This window comes from Drosophila willistoni, unplaced genomic scaffold (assembly GCF_018902025.1).
Source record: "Drosophila willistoni isolate 14030-0811.24 unplaced genomic scaffold, UCI_dwil_1.1 Seg531, whole genome shotgun sequence".
In the NCBI taxonomy this organism is placed as follows: Eukaryota; Metazoa; Arthropoda; class Insecta; order Diptera; family Drosophilidae; genus Drosophila; species Drosophila willistoni.
This window is the reverse complement of record NW_025814459.1, coordinates 4,791,054-4,811,855: the sequence shown is the minus strand read 5'-3', so window position 1 is coordinate 4,811,855 and position 20,802 is coordinate 4,791,054. Positions and strand designations below refer to the sequence as shown.

Sequence of the window (20,802 nt, the reverse complement as noted above, 5' to 3'; positions counted from 1 at the left end):
GAAAGAATCAGAAGCAATGTTTCGAATAGGACTGAAGAAGAGCGGGATTGGTACTGGAAGCGGAGCGGCTAAGGCAAAGCAGAGGATTCTTATTGGAACCAGCCGAAAGGCGTGCAGCTAGGCTTGAGCATAAGCGTTTGCGAGCCCGAGAGTCGCGGTGTGCACCAATTTAATTGCTTCGCTTGCAAAGAAGTAAACTGCATAGGGGAAGGGTAGCTAAATCCCGCGCACAGATAAGACTAGATCGACATGAGTAATACCATCGTATTGCATTTCGATACGACCTAGTTGATTATGGCTCCAGCCGCTATGTCGTCATTGGCCAGAAGAGTCATGTCTGCACTTACTGTCAGGCTCTAAAGTTCAATAATGAAACGAAAGGAATGTGTTGTGCTGGCGGCAAAATCAAATTACATCAACTTGAAGCACCACCAGAGCCACTGTGAACTCTACTTTCCGGATCCACTACTGAATCGAATCATTTCCTATCAAACATTAGGAAGTATAACTCCTGCTTCCAAATGACGTCATTTGGTGCGGAAATTGTGGCTGTTGGCGCCCTGCTCCCCTTCCCAGATAGTGAACATAAATTCCTTCAAATCTACTTCATCGGTGATGATAGAGACGAAGCCAATGCACGATCTAGAATATATACCTCCGTAAGCAGGTCCATCATTTCGCAGCTACAGGAGCTTCTCTACAATCGAAGCAATTTAATGCGTTTGGTCAAAATAGAAATAGTGGAGGTGGGGGCAAACTGGGAAAAGATTCGTCATCAGGCGGGGGCACAGCGAAGCGTGGCATGGGGTCTAACATACATACATACTAGAGACCTGCACGAGTACATTCGAAACGGAAAACGAAATCCCTCTACACTTTTGGAACTCGTTTTCACACTTACTCGTATTTGTAAATCGAGTATATCAAGCATCTCAAGCGAACGTATGAGTTTAAACGAGCAGGGCATACCGAAAAATCCGGTAAAGCAAATCCGAGCATATCGAGAAGCAAATACCGAAAATCGAACCGAGTACTAGGTACTGTTCAAATGTCTTGCTCGTTCTCGGTATACCGAATTGTGAAGCAAGTACCTGACAGCAGACCTTAATGTATATAATACGAAACATCTGAAAATAAATTCATTTTATAAAAATATTTACAGTATTTAATAAAAATAAAAACATGATTTTATTATAAATTTAACAATGAAAGCTTGACAATAACTATTAACACATTTTCAAATATTTTTTGTGAAGATATGAATAATCGGAGACTATTTCTTCATTCTCATCCATGACCAGATCAAATGTATTCCAGACTTCACTCCGTCCTCTCTTTTTCTTAAATTTATATTCTCCTGTCAGCAGTTTGGTCTTAATCGATCCAAAATGCTCGATTACTCCTGAGCTTTCCGAATTCCATGCTAATTTAAAAAGATATGTATATGTATAGTGTACTTATACATTTGGATATGTACATACATAGATGAATATTAAACTAATTTTAAAAGTACTCTTAGTATGTACATATATACATACATACAATCTTTTACAAATTGATACTAAAAAAGGACAGCACAGTTAGAACAACACATTTAGTTAGTTTTACACATAAATATCAACAATCATAAACATAATTTAAGCATACTTACATTATTCGAATTATTTTGCAGATTTTCTTTGCTGTTCATTTTTGTACGCACAAAAAAAAGATACACACTTTGCAACTACTCCAGTGAGATTAAAACAAAACCGAAATTAAATTGGCATTCGAAAATGATTGACATTTCATAAGTATGACCATACTCACGAGTACTTGGAAGTACCAAGTAACTTGAAAGAAGTACCGTATTCATTTGTTTCGTTTGTAGTCTTTCTTATTTGTTTCAGCTTGCTTTGATTTTGTTTTTGTTTGTTCGGCTTGATACATTCAGGAACTACGAAACACAAAACTTCGAGACTTTTCATCTCGTTTCATTCGTTCCGAAGCAATATTATCAAATCAAATATAGGAAAATGTGTAAGTATTTGAAAGACTGAGGCAAATGAGTGTATTCGTGCAGGACTCTACTACATACTTACAATAAGTAAGCTATTTTTGGTCTATACAAGAAATTACTAGAAAATTATTTATATGGCAAAACAATGTTTGCCGGGTTTTCTAGAATGCAGATTTACAATTGAACGAAGAAATTCACAATGAAGCATTAATTTTAATGGAGGACATGTGCTTGATGCTTACCAACAAAGTATTAGTACAAATAAGAATGATAGCACCCAATCGTCCAATGCACAACTTGATCAAGAATTGAGACGCGAAGCCCAATACGATTCCGAAACATTAAGAGAAATGGTTGATAGAACAGTACCCCTTTTGAATCAACAACAAGAATATGCGTAGGCATATCGTAGGATACGCTCATGAAAGTAGTGAACGATGGAGCTGGCGGATTTTTTTTTTTTGGATGCTCCTGGTGGAACTGGAAAAACGTTTCTGTTATCATTGATTTTGGCCACGATGCGATCGCAAAATGGAATTGCACTAGCCCTAGCTTCATCAGGTATTGCAGCTACGTTGTTGGAAGGCGGTCGAACAGCTCATTCAGCTCTCAAGTTGCCGTTGAACCTTCAAGTAAATGAAACTCCAACTTGCAACCTTTCGAGGAATTGTGCCATGGGCCTTTGCAGCTCTGCAGCAAACCAGATTGATCATTTTGGATGAATGCACGATGGCACAGAAAAAATCTTTAGAGGCATTAGATCACTCAATGCAAGATTTACGAAATAACAAAAACCGGATTGCTAGTTGTTCCACGCTCAACGCCAGCTGATGAACTAAATGCATGTTTGAAGTGGTTCATTTTATGGAAATACATTAAAACACTTAAATTGAGTATAAACATGAGAGTCAAATTGCAGGAAGACCAGTCTGGAGAAGTGTTTTCCAAACAAATGCTCGATATTGGTAATGGTAATATTGCTGTTGATACATCATCGGGATACATTACATTCCCTACCAATTTTTGTAACTTTTGTGAATCACAGACCAAACTCATGGAGATGGGTTTCGCTCAAAATTACGTAAATCACGATTGGTTAAGCGAACGTGTTATATTGGTTGATGTGAACGAAATGACTTCAGATTCAAAAGAAAATAGCTGGCGAATTAAAGAATTAAAAATCAGTTAATTCCGTTACTAATGATGATGATGTTGTCAATTATCCAACAGAATTTTTAAATTCGCTGGAATTACTCGGCTTACCACCTCATAATCTGCAAGTAAAAATCGGATCAGTAATTATTATGTTACCGAACATAAACCAGCCACGTCTGTGTAAAGGCATCCGGCTTGCGGTGAATTGGATTTTTATTAGCATTGATTTTTTTTAATGCCAACGAAAAAATGTTCATTACAATTTTTTTGTTCAATGCCAATGAAAATCAATTTCATTAGAATTTCTTTTTTTAATGCCAATGAAAAAAATTTAATAAGCATTGTTTTTTTCAATGCTAATGAAATGACCAATGCATTATAAACGTAATGCATTAGGAACGACTCTGCTAGAGTACTGGGATGACGTTATTTTTTGTGATGAGACAAAAATTATGGTGTACTACCATGACGGCCCAAGCAAAGTTTGGCGAAAGCCTAGTTCCCACTGTCAAGTTTGACAAATTATCTGTAATGGTGTGGAATTAAAGAATTTTGCATATTCACCGATATAATGAATAGAGCTTTTTATTTGGATATACTGAAAAATCAATTGCTAAAAAGTGCAGCAAGTTTTGGGTTTTATTGACCCCCAAAACACCCATAAGCTGTAATATAAGCTTTACCAAGATAATGACCCCAAACACAAGTCGTTCCTATGACAATCCTGGATACTGTATAATTGCAGTAAAGTAATTGAAACACATGCCAAGAGTCCAGACTTGAACTCCATCGAGAACTTGTAGGCATTTTTGAAGAAACGTTTGGGTAGACGTAGCCCAACAAATAAAATAAGTCTAATAAGAGCTATCCAAGAAGAATGGCATGAAACTCCCGAAGTATACGACCGACAGCACCTAATACAAATGCATTTGTGTGACTTTTTTCCTTTTTACAAATTACTTGACAAATTGTATGTATATTCTTTTTTTCATTCGAAAAATTTAATTTTTACATTGAAACCCGAACAAATAAAATATGTTGGCCGAAAAAAAAACCGCTTCGTCAACATCATGTATACAAAACAAATAGTCCCAGACCAATGATATCTTTATTAAGAATGTTTGAAAAAGTGTTTTTTTTTTAATTTGCGGCAGTGGAAGTGGGCGTGGCAAAATTTTTCAATAGCCAATATCTGCGAGTCTATTAAGCTTATTTACATACCAAATGTCGGTAGCTGTTATAGCTTTTAAGAAAATCTGTTTTATGTAACTTTCGGGGGCGAAAGGCTGTGGTGCAAAAAGTTTAAACATTTAGTTTCTGCGTACTAACTAAACGAGTATAGGTATATACCAAAGTTGATGTCTCTAGCTGTTATAGTTTTCAAGAAAAACAGTTATGTAAATTGTGGAGGCGTGGTCTCAAAATCTATTAACTCTATACATTTACATACTACACGAGTCTACAGACCAAATTTGGTGGCTCTAAAATAAGTATAATAAGGCAACCCGTTTTGGTTTGATTTTGATGCAAAAAAGAAACGAAATGATAATGATAAGACACATTAAAAATTTGTTTTGATTTTCCTGTCAAACAGTTGTTTTTACGAATTTCGGAAAATGTAATACACCAAATAAAAGATTAAAGCAACAACTTTGGAAAAGTACGGTTGGTTCTTATTTCTATTATCTGTCTTCGTCTACCGCTTTCCCGAAACACAAATAAAAATATAACACAAGTTACAGTCAAAAAAAGCGGCTCTGCTCAAACGCTGCTGGCAGTGCTGCCCATATAGTTATATAGGAAAAATTATGTGGAGAAGTTAAAATAAACCTTTACTAATGTGATAGTTTTGGAAATAAACTAGACTGATCCCAATCAGATCGATAAATAAAACATCAGTTACAATAAAAATAAAAAAAATCGGCTATACTCAAATGCTGCTGGCCTATAAACGCCTAAAAAACTACTCCTTATATCACATAAACACTGCTGCAATGGGTTACGGAGGGGTAGCCCTCCTTGGAGACCTCTATGGCCCACACAAACACACCTACTTATAACACGTTACTTAAATAGCTAGCATAAATGCTGGGATTCCCGAACAAAAAACAGGAGAGGCAACATTAACTTCAAATTTTTAAATCAATCTTCACTTATCACTGAATAATAGCTCTCCAATCCATTTTACCACACTCCAAGCTTCGCCTATCATATCACTAAACGCCGACTGGTACACGTTCGATTCCAGGCAGCGGCCATTATCCAATTCACATAAATCTTTTCAAAATTAACAATGTCAACAACTCTATAACCAAACCAATATTTAAACTTAACAAAGCTAACTGGACACATTTCCAAAATCTTAAAGACAACCAGCAAGAACCAGCCACCTTAACCAGAGTACTCGTTCAAGCAGCCAACCAATCCATCCTCATAGAACCAATTGGAAAAAAAGTGTAGCTTGGTGGGACAGGAACTTCCAGAAATTGAAAGACCAAAAACACAGCCTGGAATAACTTAGAAAGAAATATCAATATACAGAAAAGAGTGCAAATACCCTACTCAAACGCGAAATAAAGATTGCCAAACTAGAAGCCATTCAAAACTTGACGTCTAAAATTAGCCCAAGCTAGCATACAGTGGCGAGCACTTGCGGGTACATGTTTCGATACTGTAACTTTAAGTCGCTCTAAAACCCAGGAAAATGCAGTAATCGATTCCAAATTTTCAACAAAAATCCATTAATAATATATAAAACGAAAAACAATAAAATTTTATTCATTATCCCCTCCTTAGCTCGAATAATACAAAAAAAAAGCAATGAGGTGTCACAGGACACCCGGGTAGAGCGAAGCTCTCTAGGAATTCGTCGAGTAAACGATGAACTACAGTCATATAAATAGCAGAAATGAATGAACATGAACAACATATGAAAGCAATAGTATTTTTCTGATAAAATATAATATATTTCAGCTCATCGCAGTATTACAAAGCTTTATTTACAGTGGCTTTTTTTTCGTTGAACCTAATTGCTCCCATACTCTATCACGGAAATGATTGGTTTATGGTAACTGAAATATGAAATGTATGTTTGTGATTAGATGTGGGTTAAAAAACGTGAAAAAACAGCATCTATGGTTGTGTCATATCTTGTTGTAGATTCTGCAGGATTACTGCTCATTGTTAAATTTAACACTAGATATACCAAGAAATTTGTATACCTAATTATACCAGAGCCAGTCAATTTGACTGGTTAAGAAAAGTCCTATTATTTCATATTAAAATAAGTAATCCTTTAAAAGATTTAATGAGAAATAAAAAAATATAAATAAAATAATAAAAATGCATCAACTGTGTTTTAGTTTTATTCAAAAAATCATGTTTGTTACATGTTTTACAAATAGAAACTTTTTTTTTGTTGTTACATTGCCCTATTTGGCACCATTTACGTACAGGACGGGGATTCTGCGTTACTGGACGGTGATTTTCATTTGCCTTTCTTCGGATTGATAAATGATATTCAGCTGAGAGATCTACAGGGATGGTTAAATAAACTTACAAACAGTGATGTTTCAAACAAGGGAACTTCCTTAAACTGCAAAATATAAAATATTTGCATATCAATCATATACCCAGGCAAAATTACTGGTTACGGTATAAGTGCCAAAAACAAAAAAATCTCTTTTCCTATTAACACAAAATGAAAATAACTTATCAAATTATATGTATTTAGTGGTTATTTAAAAAGTCATAACATAATATGGAAAAAAAATAAAAACACTTAGTCAATATTTATGAAATAAAAAGTAAAACCAGTCATTTTGACTGGTGTGGTAGATCTAGTGTTAATTCTTCGAAAAGAAAAGTTTTCAGCGGCGCAGACTTTTCATCTGCAAAATTGACATTGAAGTCTCCAGGAGTTTATGAAGAGAGTAGAGTAGACGAGAACCTTCCTCAGTATACTCCAGAAGTGTTCGGTGGATGAACAAAATGATGTCCTCAAGTCTATTACCCGGCGATATGTAAAGGACTACTATAACTAGTTCAGTACCGTCCTCCATCCTGCATGTGGCGGCACAAATGTCCCCGATACTTGAACTTCGCAACAAAGAATCTGTATTACTCCTCATCATTATATCCATATCTGCGGTTACAATGGTAACTGTATCATTTCGATTTTCATAGATTTCTACTCCTCCAGTTCGAACCGCTGGTCGTTTATAATGCACAATGCATTTGAAATTCGGAATATCTATTACATTATCGTTCTTCATCCACGTCTCGGTTAGTAATAGAATATTACTCATTTCACAAACGACATCTGTTAAGTCGAATCTATGACTTTGGTAGTTGAATGTAGGTATATAACGAAATTCCATTTTTATTATTCAGGACATTCGCCATCACGTCAACCCTAGTCTGCAAAGTTTTTATTGACAATCTTTGAAATTCTCGTATAAGAGATGCAGTCGCTACTGTTTCCTGTCGATTATGATGAAATCTGAATTTCTTGCTATCATCATCGGGCGTCACAATAAACAACCCATCTAAGCTCGTCAGGCGCGATAGTGCAACATAAACCATTGATTGCGAATGCATTTTATGATATTCATAAACGATTTGTTGAAACGTTCCACCTTGTGATTTGTGGACGGTCATTGCACAAGCCGCGATCAGAGGAAAATGTTTACGTCGGGCAGTAACCTTTTTATCCCTTGACAGTAACCTTTTTATCCCTTGACAGAGAAATATTTGCAGTTCGCAATTCAATGGGCACAGCAAAATTTCCTACTTTTTCTTGTACAACTAAACGAGCAGCTTTTTTTCTCAGTTGTTTCCCAATGTTTGGAAAACCTGGAAATTCTAACCAAACTCTGCATACAATGTTGTATTCGTTTAGTTCTAGGTTTGTCTCTTTTAGTATATTCTTTTTTATGGTTTATGTAATAATTTGCAACAAACTGGGCTAAAGTTACATCATTTAGAATTTCTGGTCTTCTCTCATATTTATCAAACCAACTTTGTTTCCATTTATCGGTAGAATCATCAGCCAAATTTTCCAAATCCTTGAGGGTTTTTCTTATCCTCTGACGTTCTGTGGGGTATATAGTGGGTATATAAACAGTTACGACCGATGATTTCGCCATGGGTTCACGTTATAGGCACCAAGCAGCTTCCTGTGCTGACATCTCAATACTATTTAGTACATCAACACTCATCTTCCTTGTTATTTGAACAATATCAAAGTCTGGATTTTCGTCCATAATCGCAATGATTTGGCGTTGTAAATTGCTAATACCTCTGTTGTGTTTGTTAACATATTCAACAATGTATGCAGCGCAAGCGTACTCATCTTGGATGATCTGAAAATCCGTATTAGACCGCAAAGTATGCAAAACAAATGAATTGAATGTATTGTGTCACTTTTCAGATGGTGCTCGGCGATAAAAAAGAGATTTGGTTTTGTGATTCCAGCTCGAAGAATGTTATAATAATGTTCAACTGAGACAATCTTATGATGAGCAAAAAAATGGTCGAAATCGGTATAATCAAAGTTTTCCAAGTTTCTTCGAAGTATTCCATAGTGCTTCTTATATTTTTTAAAATCGTTTTCAGAAAAATCAGGATCAGTTGGCAACATTGGTATCAGTCTTATTGTTTCAATATCCAGATCTACAGTTTTCTTTTTTATTCGGATCCATACGTTTGTAGCACGTAAATGTGTGCTTGTGAGTCTGTAGTTTGATCAGTCCGGATGCCTCTGACGCTGATACAGAAACTAATTCGTTTATCATTTTGATGACATCATCGTTTTTACTTTTTAGATCTGCGGGTGTATTTTCTAACCATAGGAGAATGTGAGCGTGCGGACTTCCTCGATGTTGAAATTCAATGCGTGTGAAATATTCGACAATCCTGTATTTACCGAATGGACTCCTCGTTTTTAACTGCAAAATGCTTAATAGAATATTTACGAGTTTATTGAAATAAATGGCACACGTAACGGCATCATCATTAACTAATTTAGCTTTCTGCATATACATAATTCATTTCTGATATAAATTCATCTGAAACATCTGCCCCATTTTGTTTCAATTTATATAGCAATTTCAGCAAATCTGTCCAGCCCTTTTCATTAGCACTCAAGGTCATAAAAGCTGTTGGTGGTCCCAATTGTCTCAGCATTGCAAATAATTCCTTTTTTCGATCTGCCCAAGCTGAATTTGGAATATAACGAAGAAAAGCAAGATTACTTTCAATGCAATTATTTATATAAGTATCAGACTGTATCTGCTCTTTCGAAATATTTGTATTACAGTCGACGTGTTTGAAAGCTACTGTAACACTATCCCTAATTCGTTGTCTCATGATCTTAACTGCCATATATAAAAGATGTTCTGGGTCAGCACCTCTGCGATCAGTACGATGGAATTATTGGATAAGAAAACTCATTGTAGATCGAAAATATTGGAATTCTCTTTCTGTACATTGTTGATTTACACGTAGAGCATAGTTTCACAGTAGTACTCGGGATGTAACCCTAAAAAGTAACGCCAAAAGAAATTTGTTAAAAAACCCACATAGTTAGAGATATATCAACTATTCCTACAAAAACTGTCAAAAAAATGTATCAACGAAAGATTACCGGAATAATGATGTGCAAAATCTCCTCGTGTTGATTAGAACTTGATTGTAAATCGGTTTTCCACCAAAGTCGGTCGCAAACTCCACATGAATGTCCAAAACTATTATTTTTGAATTTTTTTGCAAAATCTAGATGCCCCTTAGCCTGCTGATTATAATTTGTATAAATTGGAGCTAATAGGTACATTAGTCTGTGCAAAATCATTGTTCTCGTCAATCGCCACTTTGGGTGCTATGAGTGGTTCATCTGCATCTGGGGTTGATTCAGTAGATTTTGAGAGTTCTTTACCAGGAGTTTCTCTTGCTTCGTGTGGAAGTATTTGCGGAATCGGCAGATATGGCGTAAAATGAAGACCACGAAGGTGTAAATAAATGAAATTAGGTGAATCATTGACACGAAAGTGGCAGTAAATTACTCGATCAGTGTTATTTATGCCATGAGTATAGTGTAGATGGACGCATGCATTTCGATTATATTCTTGTGTAAAGATGTGTATACAATCGACATCGCCATATTGATTGTTACTGAGAAGTATTTGTCTCGTGTTCTCAGGATCTCCGCATGATTGTAAAAAACGTGACTCTCTAAGTTGTCTTCTCAGTGCTAGAGGCAATATTTTGAGTCCTAGAATTTTTATCAGAGAATAAAAGAGGCAGTTTCCTTCAGCGGGAATGTTTCTGTCATTATATAATTGTGCTCTAGGCTCGGTACAAAACGCAGATTCTTCATAAACGCGAAAAGGACCGTGGTATGTTGAAGTAGGGGAGTTGTGATGCTGTGTTTGTATTTCTGTCTGGTTTGTTTCTTTTGGCATTTCCCTTCTCCCATCATAAACTGGAGAAGACCTTACTTCTTTGTCGATATTACTGTAAAAGGTAAATTGAAATTATTCTTTTGATAAGAAATCAATTTGTCATATGAGCAGATCCACGTCAGCGTCGGAGCAGATCATACATAAGCAAACGTATGATGGCTCATTTCGAAAGGTTTGATAACCTCTTAATGTATAGCAACGATATTGATGATAATGTCATTGCACATTTTCTATATTCAAAGAACGCATTTTCCTTGGAAAATCCTAAAAATGCTTGTTTTCAACTTTTCTTTTCATTATGTTTGTGTAACGTTCGTTTCATATAAAAAATGTTCCTGACTCGACATTTTTTGGCCTTCGGTTTTGACGTGGATGTCATACAAATTATAGATAACGTCAAATTATTCATCGTGTAATAAGTTACCTTCGTGCCTTTTGTAATTCTTTCACGCCATTCTTTGTAGGCGAGATGCAGCCAATGTTTCCTGGGCCTTGGTCAAGTATTGAAGTGTCGAGTTGAAGTTGTTTCACTTTCAATCGGTCCCTATAGCGTTTGCTGTATTCTCGATTACGTTTTTTGATTTTTTCCTGGGCATTAGTCGTGATTGTTCTGGCACTGTAGAAAAAAAGCAAAAGACTGTGAAAAAATTGAACATTTTGCAAAATCAAAATTCGACAACTTCAATACTTTAAATTTCACGCTAATTTCAGTTTTTGAATGCCAATGTTCTTTCAATTTCGCAATTGCAACCCATAAAATTTGTCATTATTAGCTTTTAAATTGAAAAATTGTAAAAAAAACAACATTATTAAAAATCATAATTTTTCAATTCTGAAAATTTCAATTTCCTGAAAATTTCGTTCACAATGTAGAAAAATTCAAAACTTTGCACTTCCAATAAAAGTGTTTTTAAATTCCAATTTTAGTCGGATTTTGCAATTGAAATTTATAAAATCTGTCATTATTAGCTCTTATATTTTTAAAAATCCAAATTTGTCAACATCATAATTTGAAAATTCTGAAAATTTGAATTTCCCGCCATTTCATTCTGGAAATTCACAAAAATTTTAAACTTTGCAATTGAATACGATGAAAGCAGTCCTTATTCACTTTCAAATTAGAAAACACTGAAATTTTTAAAATCAGAAATTTTTTATTTTCGAAAATTTGAATTTACGAGAAGTGGAATGACCCTAACCTATGAAAAAACAAATAGGAAAAGTTCTAATTCGGGAAATTCATAATACAAAACTTATCGAATAACTTAAAAACGGGATCTTTCGTATTCGACTCAAGTTTTGTATAATTTATCGATAATCGATAAAGATATTGAACAATCGATTAACATCAGCTGAGAAAAATGCAAGTAAATTATATATGTAAATAAGCTAAAGTTATATTTAATTTTATGTTATTTTTATTATTTTTATGGTAAGCGGTTGTGCGGTCGGACAAATTTCAATATACTTACGTTGTCGTTGACTTTTTTCTTGGTTTGGAATCATCTTCCTCGAAAGATATTATATTTAATTTTATGTTATTTTTATTATTTTTATGGTAAGCGGTTGTGCGGTTGGAAAAATTTCAATATACTTACGTTATCGTTGACTTTTTTCTTGGTTTGGAATCATCTTCCTCGAAAGATCGTTTATTTTGAGCCATACGTTTTAATTTTCACACTGCACGCTTGATCGTTTACTTCACTGAATGACTATTTATGTTAGATCAGAGCCCGGCACTCATATCCCCCGGGGGCGAACTCGTTCGGCACCTCTTATCCGTGTAAGCCGAACGGCTGCCGAAGACCTTGCACAAAAAATCATGAGCAAGAGGGTGGGGGAGGGAGGAGGAAGCAGATCTATGTCGCTTTGTTGAGAGAAGACACATGAAAAAATTGATAGCTGCTTTGTTTTCGCTATCTTTTTCTTCAATAAGATTATTTGCTGCACTCGTTTTCTTGATTTGAGGCAGAATTTGATGAAGTTTCATTTTGCGCAGTGTAAAGCAACATACGCACACAAGCAACTGCACACATACAACTAAACTTTTTTAGCGCTCTCTTTGTGCCGGGCCCTGATTTAGATAGACTATTCTCTCTGACTAGACAAAGAGACATAGGCGGACCAATCACGGGTGTTTCAATGTCGTCGGTCCTTGTCTCTCACGAACAGTGAAGAGAAACGAAAATCTGACGCGCTGCAGATTTGACGTATGACTGATGTTCTATTTATCGATCTGATTGGGATCAGTCTAGTTTATTTCCAAAACTATCACATTAGTAAAGGTTTATTTTAACTTCTTCACATATTTTTCCTATATAACTATATGGGCAGCACTGCCAGCAGCGTTTGAGCAGAGCCGCTTTTTTTTTAACTGTAAGTTGTGTTATATTTATCGATCTGATTGGGATCTTATGTTTTATTTCCAAAACTGTCACATTAAAAAATTAGTAAAGGTATGTATACTCCAACTTCTTCACCTATTTTTAATATATGATATAGTGGTCCGATGCTGACGATTTTCATACTTTATCTTCCCCGTGAAATAAGTAGCTCAAATATCAAGATTCATCCCAATAGCTCTTAAGAAAGCTAAGTAAAACGGACACGCATCGACGAACGAACGGACAGATCGGTCGAAAACAGTGACTTTTATCAATGACGTCGTTATTCCCTATTTTATGATTGTAGGCCGTTCTTTCGCAAGCGTTAGACTTCTTATATAAAACGTTTTCCACTTTGACGGATATAGGTATAGAAAGATTCACAAAATAAACTTGCAAGGGTATACAAACTTCGGGGCGGTCGAAGTTACACCGGGCCCTCTGGTTCTTGATTGATTTAAAGTGCGCCAAATGGTCATAGCAGACACTTTCTTGCCGGAAATCGAAGCAAGTTTGACACATTATGTTGTAAGTTGAGTTCATTGCTTTCTGTTTCACGAAATATTTGGGCAACAGTCCAACCTGGTTTTGAAAATCGTAAAATAGAGCCATTTTCTTCCTCTCGAAGCAGTTTTGATCGACCCATTTTATTTTACTAATTCAATTCTAGAACTAAAGCAATAATAGATACCAAAAAAACTCCATCTTATTCCTTTAAATTCACTTTTTGTAATGTCTTATCATTATGATACGCATGCAACCAAGCAATAATCATGCATATTTCGGGAAAGCGGTAGACGAAGACAGATAATAGAAATAAGAACCAACCGTACTTTTCCAAAGTTGCTTTAATCTTTTATTTGGTGTATTACATTTTCCGAAATTCGTAAAAACTGTTTGACAGGAAAATCAAAACAAATTTTTAATGTGTCTTATCATTATCATTTCGTTTCTTTTTTTGCATCAAAATCAAACCAAAACGGGTTGCCTTATTATATTTATTTTAGAGCCACAAAATTTGGTATGTAGACTCGTGTAGTATGTAAAAGTATAGAGTTAATAGATTTTGAGGCCACGCCCCCACAATTTACATAACTGTTTCTCTTAAAAACTATAACAGCTAGAGACATCAACTTTGGTATATACCTATACTCGTTTAGTTAGTACGCAGAAACTAAATGTTTAAACTTTTTGCACCACAGCCTTTCGCCCCCGAAAGTTACATAAAACAGATTTTCTTAAAAGCTATAACAGCTACCGACATTTGGTATGTAAATAAGCTTAATAGACTCGCAGATATTGGCTATTGAAAAATTTTGCCACGCCCACTTCCACTGCCGCAAATTAAAAAAAAAACACTTTTTCAAACATTCTTAATAAAGATATCATTGGTCTGGGACTATTTGTTTTGTATACATGATGTTGACGAAGCGGTTTTTTTTTCGGCCAACATATTTTATTTGTTCGGGTTTCAATGTAAAAATTAAATTTTTCGAATGAAAAAAAGAATATACATACAATTTGTCAAGTAATTTGTAAAAAGGAAAAAAGTCACACAAATGCATTTGTATTAGGTGCTGTCGGTCGTATACTTCGGGAGTTTCATGCCATTCTTCTTGGATAGCTCTTATTAGACTTATTTTATTTGTTGGGCTACGTCTACCCAAACGTTTCTTCAAAAATGCCTACAAGTTCTCGATGGAGTTCAAGTCTGGACTCTTGGCATGTGTTTCAATTACTTTACTGCAATTATACAGTATCCAGGATTGTCATAGGAACGACTTGTGTTTGGGGTCATTATCTTGGTAAAGCTTATATTACAGCTTATGGGTGTTTTGGGGGTCAATAAAACCCAAAACTTGCTGCACTTTTTAGCAATTGATTTTTCAGTATATCCAAATAAAAAGCTTTATTCATTATATCGGTGAATATGCAAAATTCTTTAATTCCACACCATTACAGATAATTTGTCAAACTTGACAGTGGGAACTAGGCTTTCGCCAAACTTTGCTTGGGCCGTCATGGTAGTACACCATAATTTTTGTCTCATCACAAAAAATAACGTCATCCCAGTACTCTAGCAGAGTCGTTCCTAATGCATTACGTTTATAATGCATTGGTCATTTCATTAGCATTGAAAAAAACAATGCTTATTAAATTTTTTTCATTGGCATTAAAAAAAGAAATTCTAATGAAATTGATTTTCATTGGCATTGAACAAAAAAATTGTAATGAACATTTTTTCGTTGGCATTAAAAAAAATCAATGCTAATAAAAATCCAATTCACCGCAAGCCGGATGCCTTTACACAGACGTGGCTGGTTTATGTTCGGTAACATAATAATTACTGATCCGATTTTTACTTGCAGATTATGAGGTGGTAAGCCGAGTAATTCCAGCGAATTTAAAAATTCTGTTGGATAATTGACAACATCATCATCATTAGTAACGGAATTAACTGATTTTTAATTCTTTAATTCGCCAGCTATTTTCTTTTGAATCTGAAGTCATTTCGTTCACATCAACCAATATAACACGTTAGCTTAACCAATCGTGATTTACGTAATTTTGAGCGAAACCCATCTCCATGAGTTTGGTCTGTGATTCACAAAAGTTACAAAAATTGGTAGGGAATGTAATGTATCCCGATGATGTATCAACAGCAATATTACCATTACCAATATCGAGCATTTGTTTGGAAAACACTTCTCCAGACTGGTCTTCCTGCAATTTGACTCTCATGTTTATACTCAATTTAAGTGTTTTAATGTATTTCCATAAAATGAACCACTTCAAACATGCATTTAGTTCATCAGCTGGCGTTGAGCGTGGAACAACTAGCAATAGTATCATTGCACCACCAAACCGGTTTTTGTTATTTCGTAAATCTTGCATTGAGTGATCTAATGCCTCTAAAGATTTTTTCTGTGCCATCGTGCATTCATCCGAAATGATCAATCTGGTTTGCTGCAGAGCTGCAAAGGCCCATGGCACAATTCCTCGAAAGGTTGCAAGTTGGAGTTTCATTTACTTGAAGGTTCAACGGCAACTTGAGAGCTGAATGAGCTGTTCGACCGCCTTCCAACAACGTAGCTGCAATACCTGATGAAGCTAGGGCTAGTGCAATTCCATTTTGCGATCGCATCGTGGCCAAAATCAATGATAACAGAAACGTTTTCCCAGTTCCACCAGGAGCATCCAAAAAAAAAAATCCGCCAGCTCCATCGTTCACTACTTTTATGAGCGTATCCTACGATATGCCTACGCATATTCTTGTTGTTGATTCAAAAGGGGTACTGTTCTATCAACCATTTCTCTTAATGTTTCGGAATCGTATTGGGCTTCGCGTCTCAATTCTTGATCAAATGAGTTGTGCATTGGACGATTGGGTGCTATCATTCTTATTTGTACTAATACTTTGTTGGTAGGCATCAAGCACATGTCTTCCATTAAAATTAATGCTTCATTGTGAATTTCTTCGTTCAATTGTAAATCTGCATTCTAGAAAACCCGGCAAACATTGTTTTGCCATATAAATAATTTTCTAGTAATTTCTTGTGTAGACCAAAAATAGCTTACTTATTGTAAGTATGTATTTGAGTCCTGCACGAATACACTCATTTGCCTCAGTCTTTCAAATAAATAAGAAAAAAAATGAGAGCCAAACAACATCGGATGACTTCTTTTAGTCCGGATGACTTCTTTTGCGCCACCTTGTATATATAAAAAAATAAATAAAGAAACTATCTGACAGAGGTCAAGGCAAAATGCCGATAAAGGGTCAAACAAATGTTTAATAGTCAATTATGACAAAACAAATGTTTTAGAATAGTTTTTGACAAAAAACGACAACTGGCTCGACAGAAGCATTTAATGAATAATTGATTGTTTTCCAGACCTGCATAATAATTCGCAATGACTGAGAGCGTCATTAAGCCCTTTTGAGTGAAAGTTTGGCAAATTCATTGCTTGTATATGTATAAAGGATAAAATTATCGACACTTAGGCTAGTACTGAACTAAAGAAGAAATTATTGGAGAAAGAACACACGCTTACCGAAATCATTGAAGCCTGCCAAGTAGACGAGGAAATAAAATATCTAATTGGAAGTCTACGAAAACTACGCAGAGCGATTGTGGAAGGTGTGGACTATCGGGACATACGGGAGGCAGACCCATGTGCCCGGCACGCTAGAAAAAATCAAATCGTTGCTATAAATATTGGTCAATTTGCCCGTAGATGCCGAACAAAGACAAAGAAGCTATAGCGCAAATACGTGAATTGACCGAATTGTTTTAAAATTTACTGCGACGGGGACTTTGACGAGCTGATGCAATGTCGAATTGGAGGTGCAGAAATTTTTTTAATAATCGTTTCTGGATCCCGGCTTAAACTTATATCCCAAGACGATTGGTTAACTCTTCCGGCAAAGAATATTTAATATTCGCGGAAATTCAAAGAATCAATTTAGCGGTTAAGCCTCAGATGAAATCCCTAATTGTATTTGTTGTCTGAGGCGCCGATTGATCAAGCAGAGCTACGAGTGGGACTTCCGGTTAGCAACATTGAGATCGTACCACCATTTCCCAAATGAAAGGTACTAGCCTAAAACTAACAATAGACCCCTATGTTGATTCTGTGAAACAGCCAATGAGGCGTATTCCTATTGCGCTCGAAGATACAGTCAATGCTAAGTTAGAGGAAGCATTCCACCTGAATATTATTGAACTAGTTAAGTGTGATTGCTTTCAAAGAGAACGCTGATATTGGACTTTGTTTGGATATGAGACGCACCAACCGGGCGATTCTTCGGGACAACTATCCGTTGCCTACATTTGCTCCTTTTATGACTAAGTTGACAAATGCCAAGATATTTTCACGACTGGACCTCAAGGACGCGTATCATGAATGGGAATTAGATGAAGTGAGTAGGCAGATAACCACTTTCATCACACCCCGAAGGTTATTTAGATGCAAGCGGTTAATGTTTGGCATCTTAGCATCGTGCGATAACGTTATGAATTATATTGACGATGCTATAATTTTTGGGAGTAGCAAAGAGGAACACGATAAAGCACTTGAGAAGGTTCGAAACGTATTTAAAGATAATAATGTGCTCCTAAACAACGAGAAAAGTATTTGAGAAACAAATAGAATTAAGTTTCTGGGACATTTTTCAACAGACAAAGGAATTGAAGTAGACCCTGATAAAATTTTATATATTAGTATATTTCGGGCACCCAAAAAAAGGAAGAGACGCGTAGTTTTTTGGTAATTTTAACTTATTTAAGGAAATTCATTGCAGACCTAGCGGAACAAACAGAACCTTTACGTAAGCTGTTTATGAAGGATCGGAAGTTTATTTGGGGACCAGCAGAGGAGAGTGGGTTCCAAAAGTTGAAGGCAGCTTTAACCAAGATTCCAAGTCTCTCGTACTTCGCAGAAATACTATTTCTACTTAATAAGATTAGAGTTGGTGACACATCATATGCCACTAGAAACCATTTTCAAACGCACACCAATGTCAATTACTATATCTGAGATTGCCAGAAACAGAACGCAAGATGAAGAAATGATAAAGTGTCTCCAATAGGGTTGTTGGGACTCGGCGAATAATTACGTTAAGAGGAGTTCGAATCGGCACTGTCAAACAATTATGCTAAGAGGAGTTCGTATCGTTATTCCATCTACATTGAGACAGAAAATGTTGGGACTGACACATGAAGGGCATCCGGGCGAATAAGTGATGAAGCGAAGATTAAGATCTAAGGTATGATAGCCCCAAATAGACAGAGATACCGAGCAATTTATAAAGAATTGTTTTGATTGTATTCTGGTATCCCAAGCTACGAATCCACCGCCAATGAAGAGAACAGAATTTTCAAGCTAGCCATGGATTTCAGTCGGTATAGATCTCTTAGGGCCACTACCCAACAATGAATATATACATGATGTAATAATAATTTAAATTCTTTCGATCTATTACATCAGAATCACTTATTGTGTTTCATTAGGCTGGGTTTTCCAAAAGAGTTACGAACCGGTAATGGTGGATATGTAAGTGCTGAATTCAGAAACTACTGTTCATCGTGCGGCATCGTTCAAATTACAACTCCTCCTTATTGGCCGCAGGCTAACGGTGAAGTCGAAAATATGAATAGGACTCTTGTCAAACGATCTTAAGGATGAAATTTAAGCTTTCACTTTGATGTATAATGAAACTACTCATGGGACCACAGGCACAGCTCCAACAGAGCTTATGTTCAATCGAGGCATTCGGGATAAGATCCCAGGGATACAAGTTCTGGTGGGAGAGTTTACAGAGTCAGCAGAAAGGGATAATGACCGCGTAAATAAACAAAAGGGAAAGGAAATTGCTGATAGAAGAAGAGGAGCCAAGCAAGTAGATATCAATGTTGGAGACAAAGTTGTTCTCAAGAATGCAGTTTTTCCTCATAAACTAACACCGAACTTTGACACCACCAAATATGAAGATTTGAATAGAGAAAGGAATATAGTGTATACTTTTAGGGATAGCATTAGGCCATACTATTAGGCATAGATTATAAGTAATTAGAACTTATGCTTAATGTTTAGCTTGAAGTATCGTTAAGAACACTAGCCATAAGACTACATGTAATTGTCTCCCTATAAATACCGGGCTTGCGGCCCCAAATAAATCACTTCAAGTCAACCCTTTCCTCAACTATTTCATGGCGATCCTGCCTTCTATTGGCAAAATTTAAAAAAAATTAAAAAAAAAGTCCATAAAGTCGCTGGCCCAAGTAAACAGCGACCCACCACTGCCATGGATGGATCCGTGCCAAATTTGGGTTAGAATCTGCCGACTAGAAACCATTAGCAACAAAAAGAGCCGAAGCAGCCACAGCAGCACAGCAGCAGAACGAAGAGCAGCAGATGCAGCAATCAAAAAAAAAAATAATAATAATAATACAAACAACAAAAAAAGAGTCCTAACATATTCAGCTTTGTGGCAAATAGCGATTTTTGCGCCACCATAAAAAAAAAAAATAAAATGTAAAAATAGATTAAACAAAAAAAAAGAAATAATAAAATGTAAAAAAATGTATATATTTTGCCTACAAATTTGTTTCCAATAAGTCTATCATAACCAAAATACCCTCGAAAAAAAGTTAAAAAAAAACCAAACACAAAAATTCATATTTCATATAGCCTTTACATACCCTAACATGAAAATATACACACAAAAAAAATAATTCAATAATAAATTTCACCCAGCCTAATGTACCCCAATATACCCTCGCGAAGAGCACATGTGTCAAACATCAAATATGCACTCAAAATTGCACGAACAACATAAGCACACACGTAAAGCTTGCAGCGATCAAGGGAAGCTTTCAAAAAAGTTTTAAAAGCTCGCACAAAGTTTACAGAGCTTGCACAAGCATACATTAAGCTTTCCGATCGTAGCAAGCTTCAAATACTCTAAAAACAAAATCAAATTTTTTTAAGAAAAATTAAATATTAAAAAATTGAAAAACATATATATACCTGAAACAAATTGAAAAAAAAATAATCTTGTATATTAAAAAAAAAAAATGAAAAACTGAAAAAACGAAATTCATTTTTACGATATTATTTAGTAATATTAAGCAATATTGGAAAAAAGAACGTATTTCAAATGGATTTTAACATACAAATATAAAAAGAAAAAGTTTCAGAAAGCATACAAATGCATAAATAAGACAATTTATATACATCCGCAGACCATTAATAAGCACCTTGAAACTATCTTCGAGAGTTACAATAAAATCAAGAATAG

General features: G+C 35.5%; 1 protein-coding gene across 4 annotated transcripts in view; it reads right to left on the bottom strand.

The window, feature by feature from the left end:
• LOC6652564 (procathepsin L) overlaps nt 1–20,802 on the bottom strand; it is a 227,003-nt gene that overhangs the window by 28,465 nt on the left and 177,736 nt on the right. For 2 of the 4 annotated variants that reach the window (XM_047013027.1, XM_047013028.1), the window contains 2 exons: nt 11,039–11,230; nt 9,937–10,666 (listed from right to left, as the gene is read on the bottom strand). The exons of the other annotated variants lie outside the window; for them this stretch is intronic. In XM_047013027.1, the coding sequence (XP_046868983.1) occupies nt 9,952–10,666; nt 11,039–11,230 (907 nt within the window). In that variant the 3' untranslated portion in view covers nt 9,937–9,951. Of the gene's footprint in view, nt 1–9,936; nt 10,667–11,038; nt 11,231–20,802 lie in introns of those variants that run through there. 4 annotated transcript variants of the gene reach the window in all.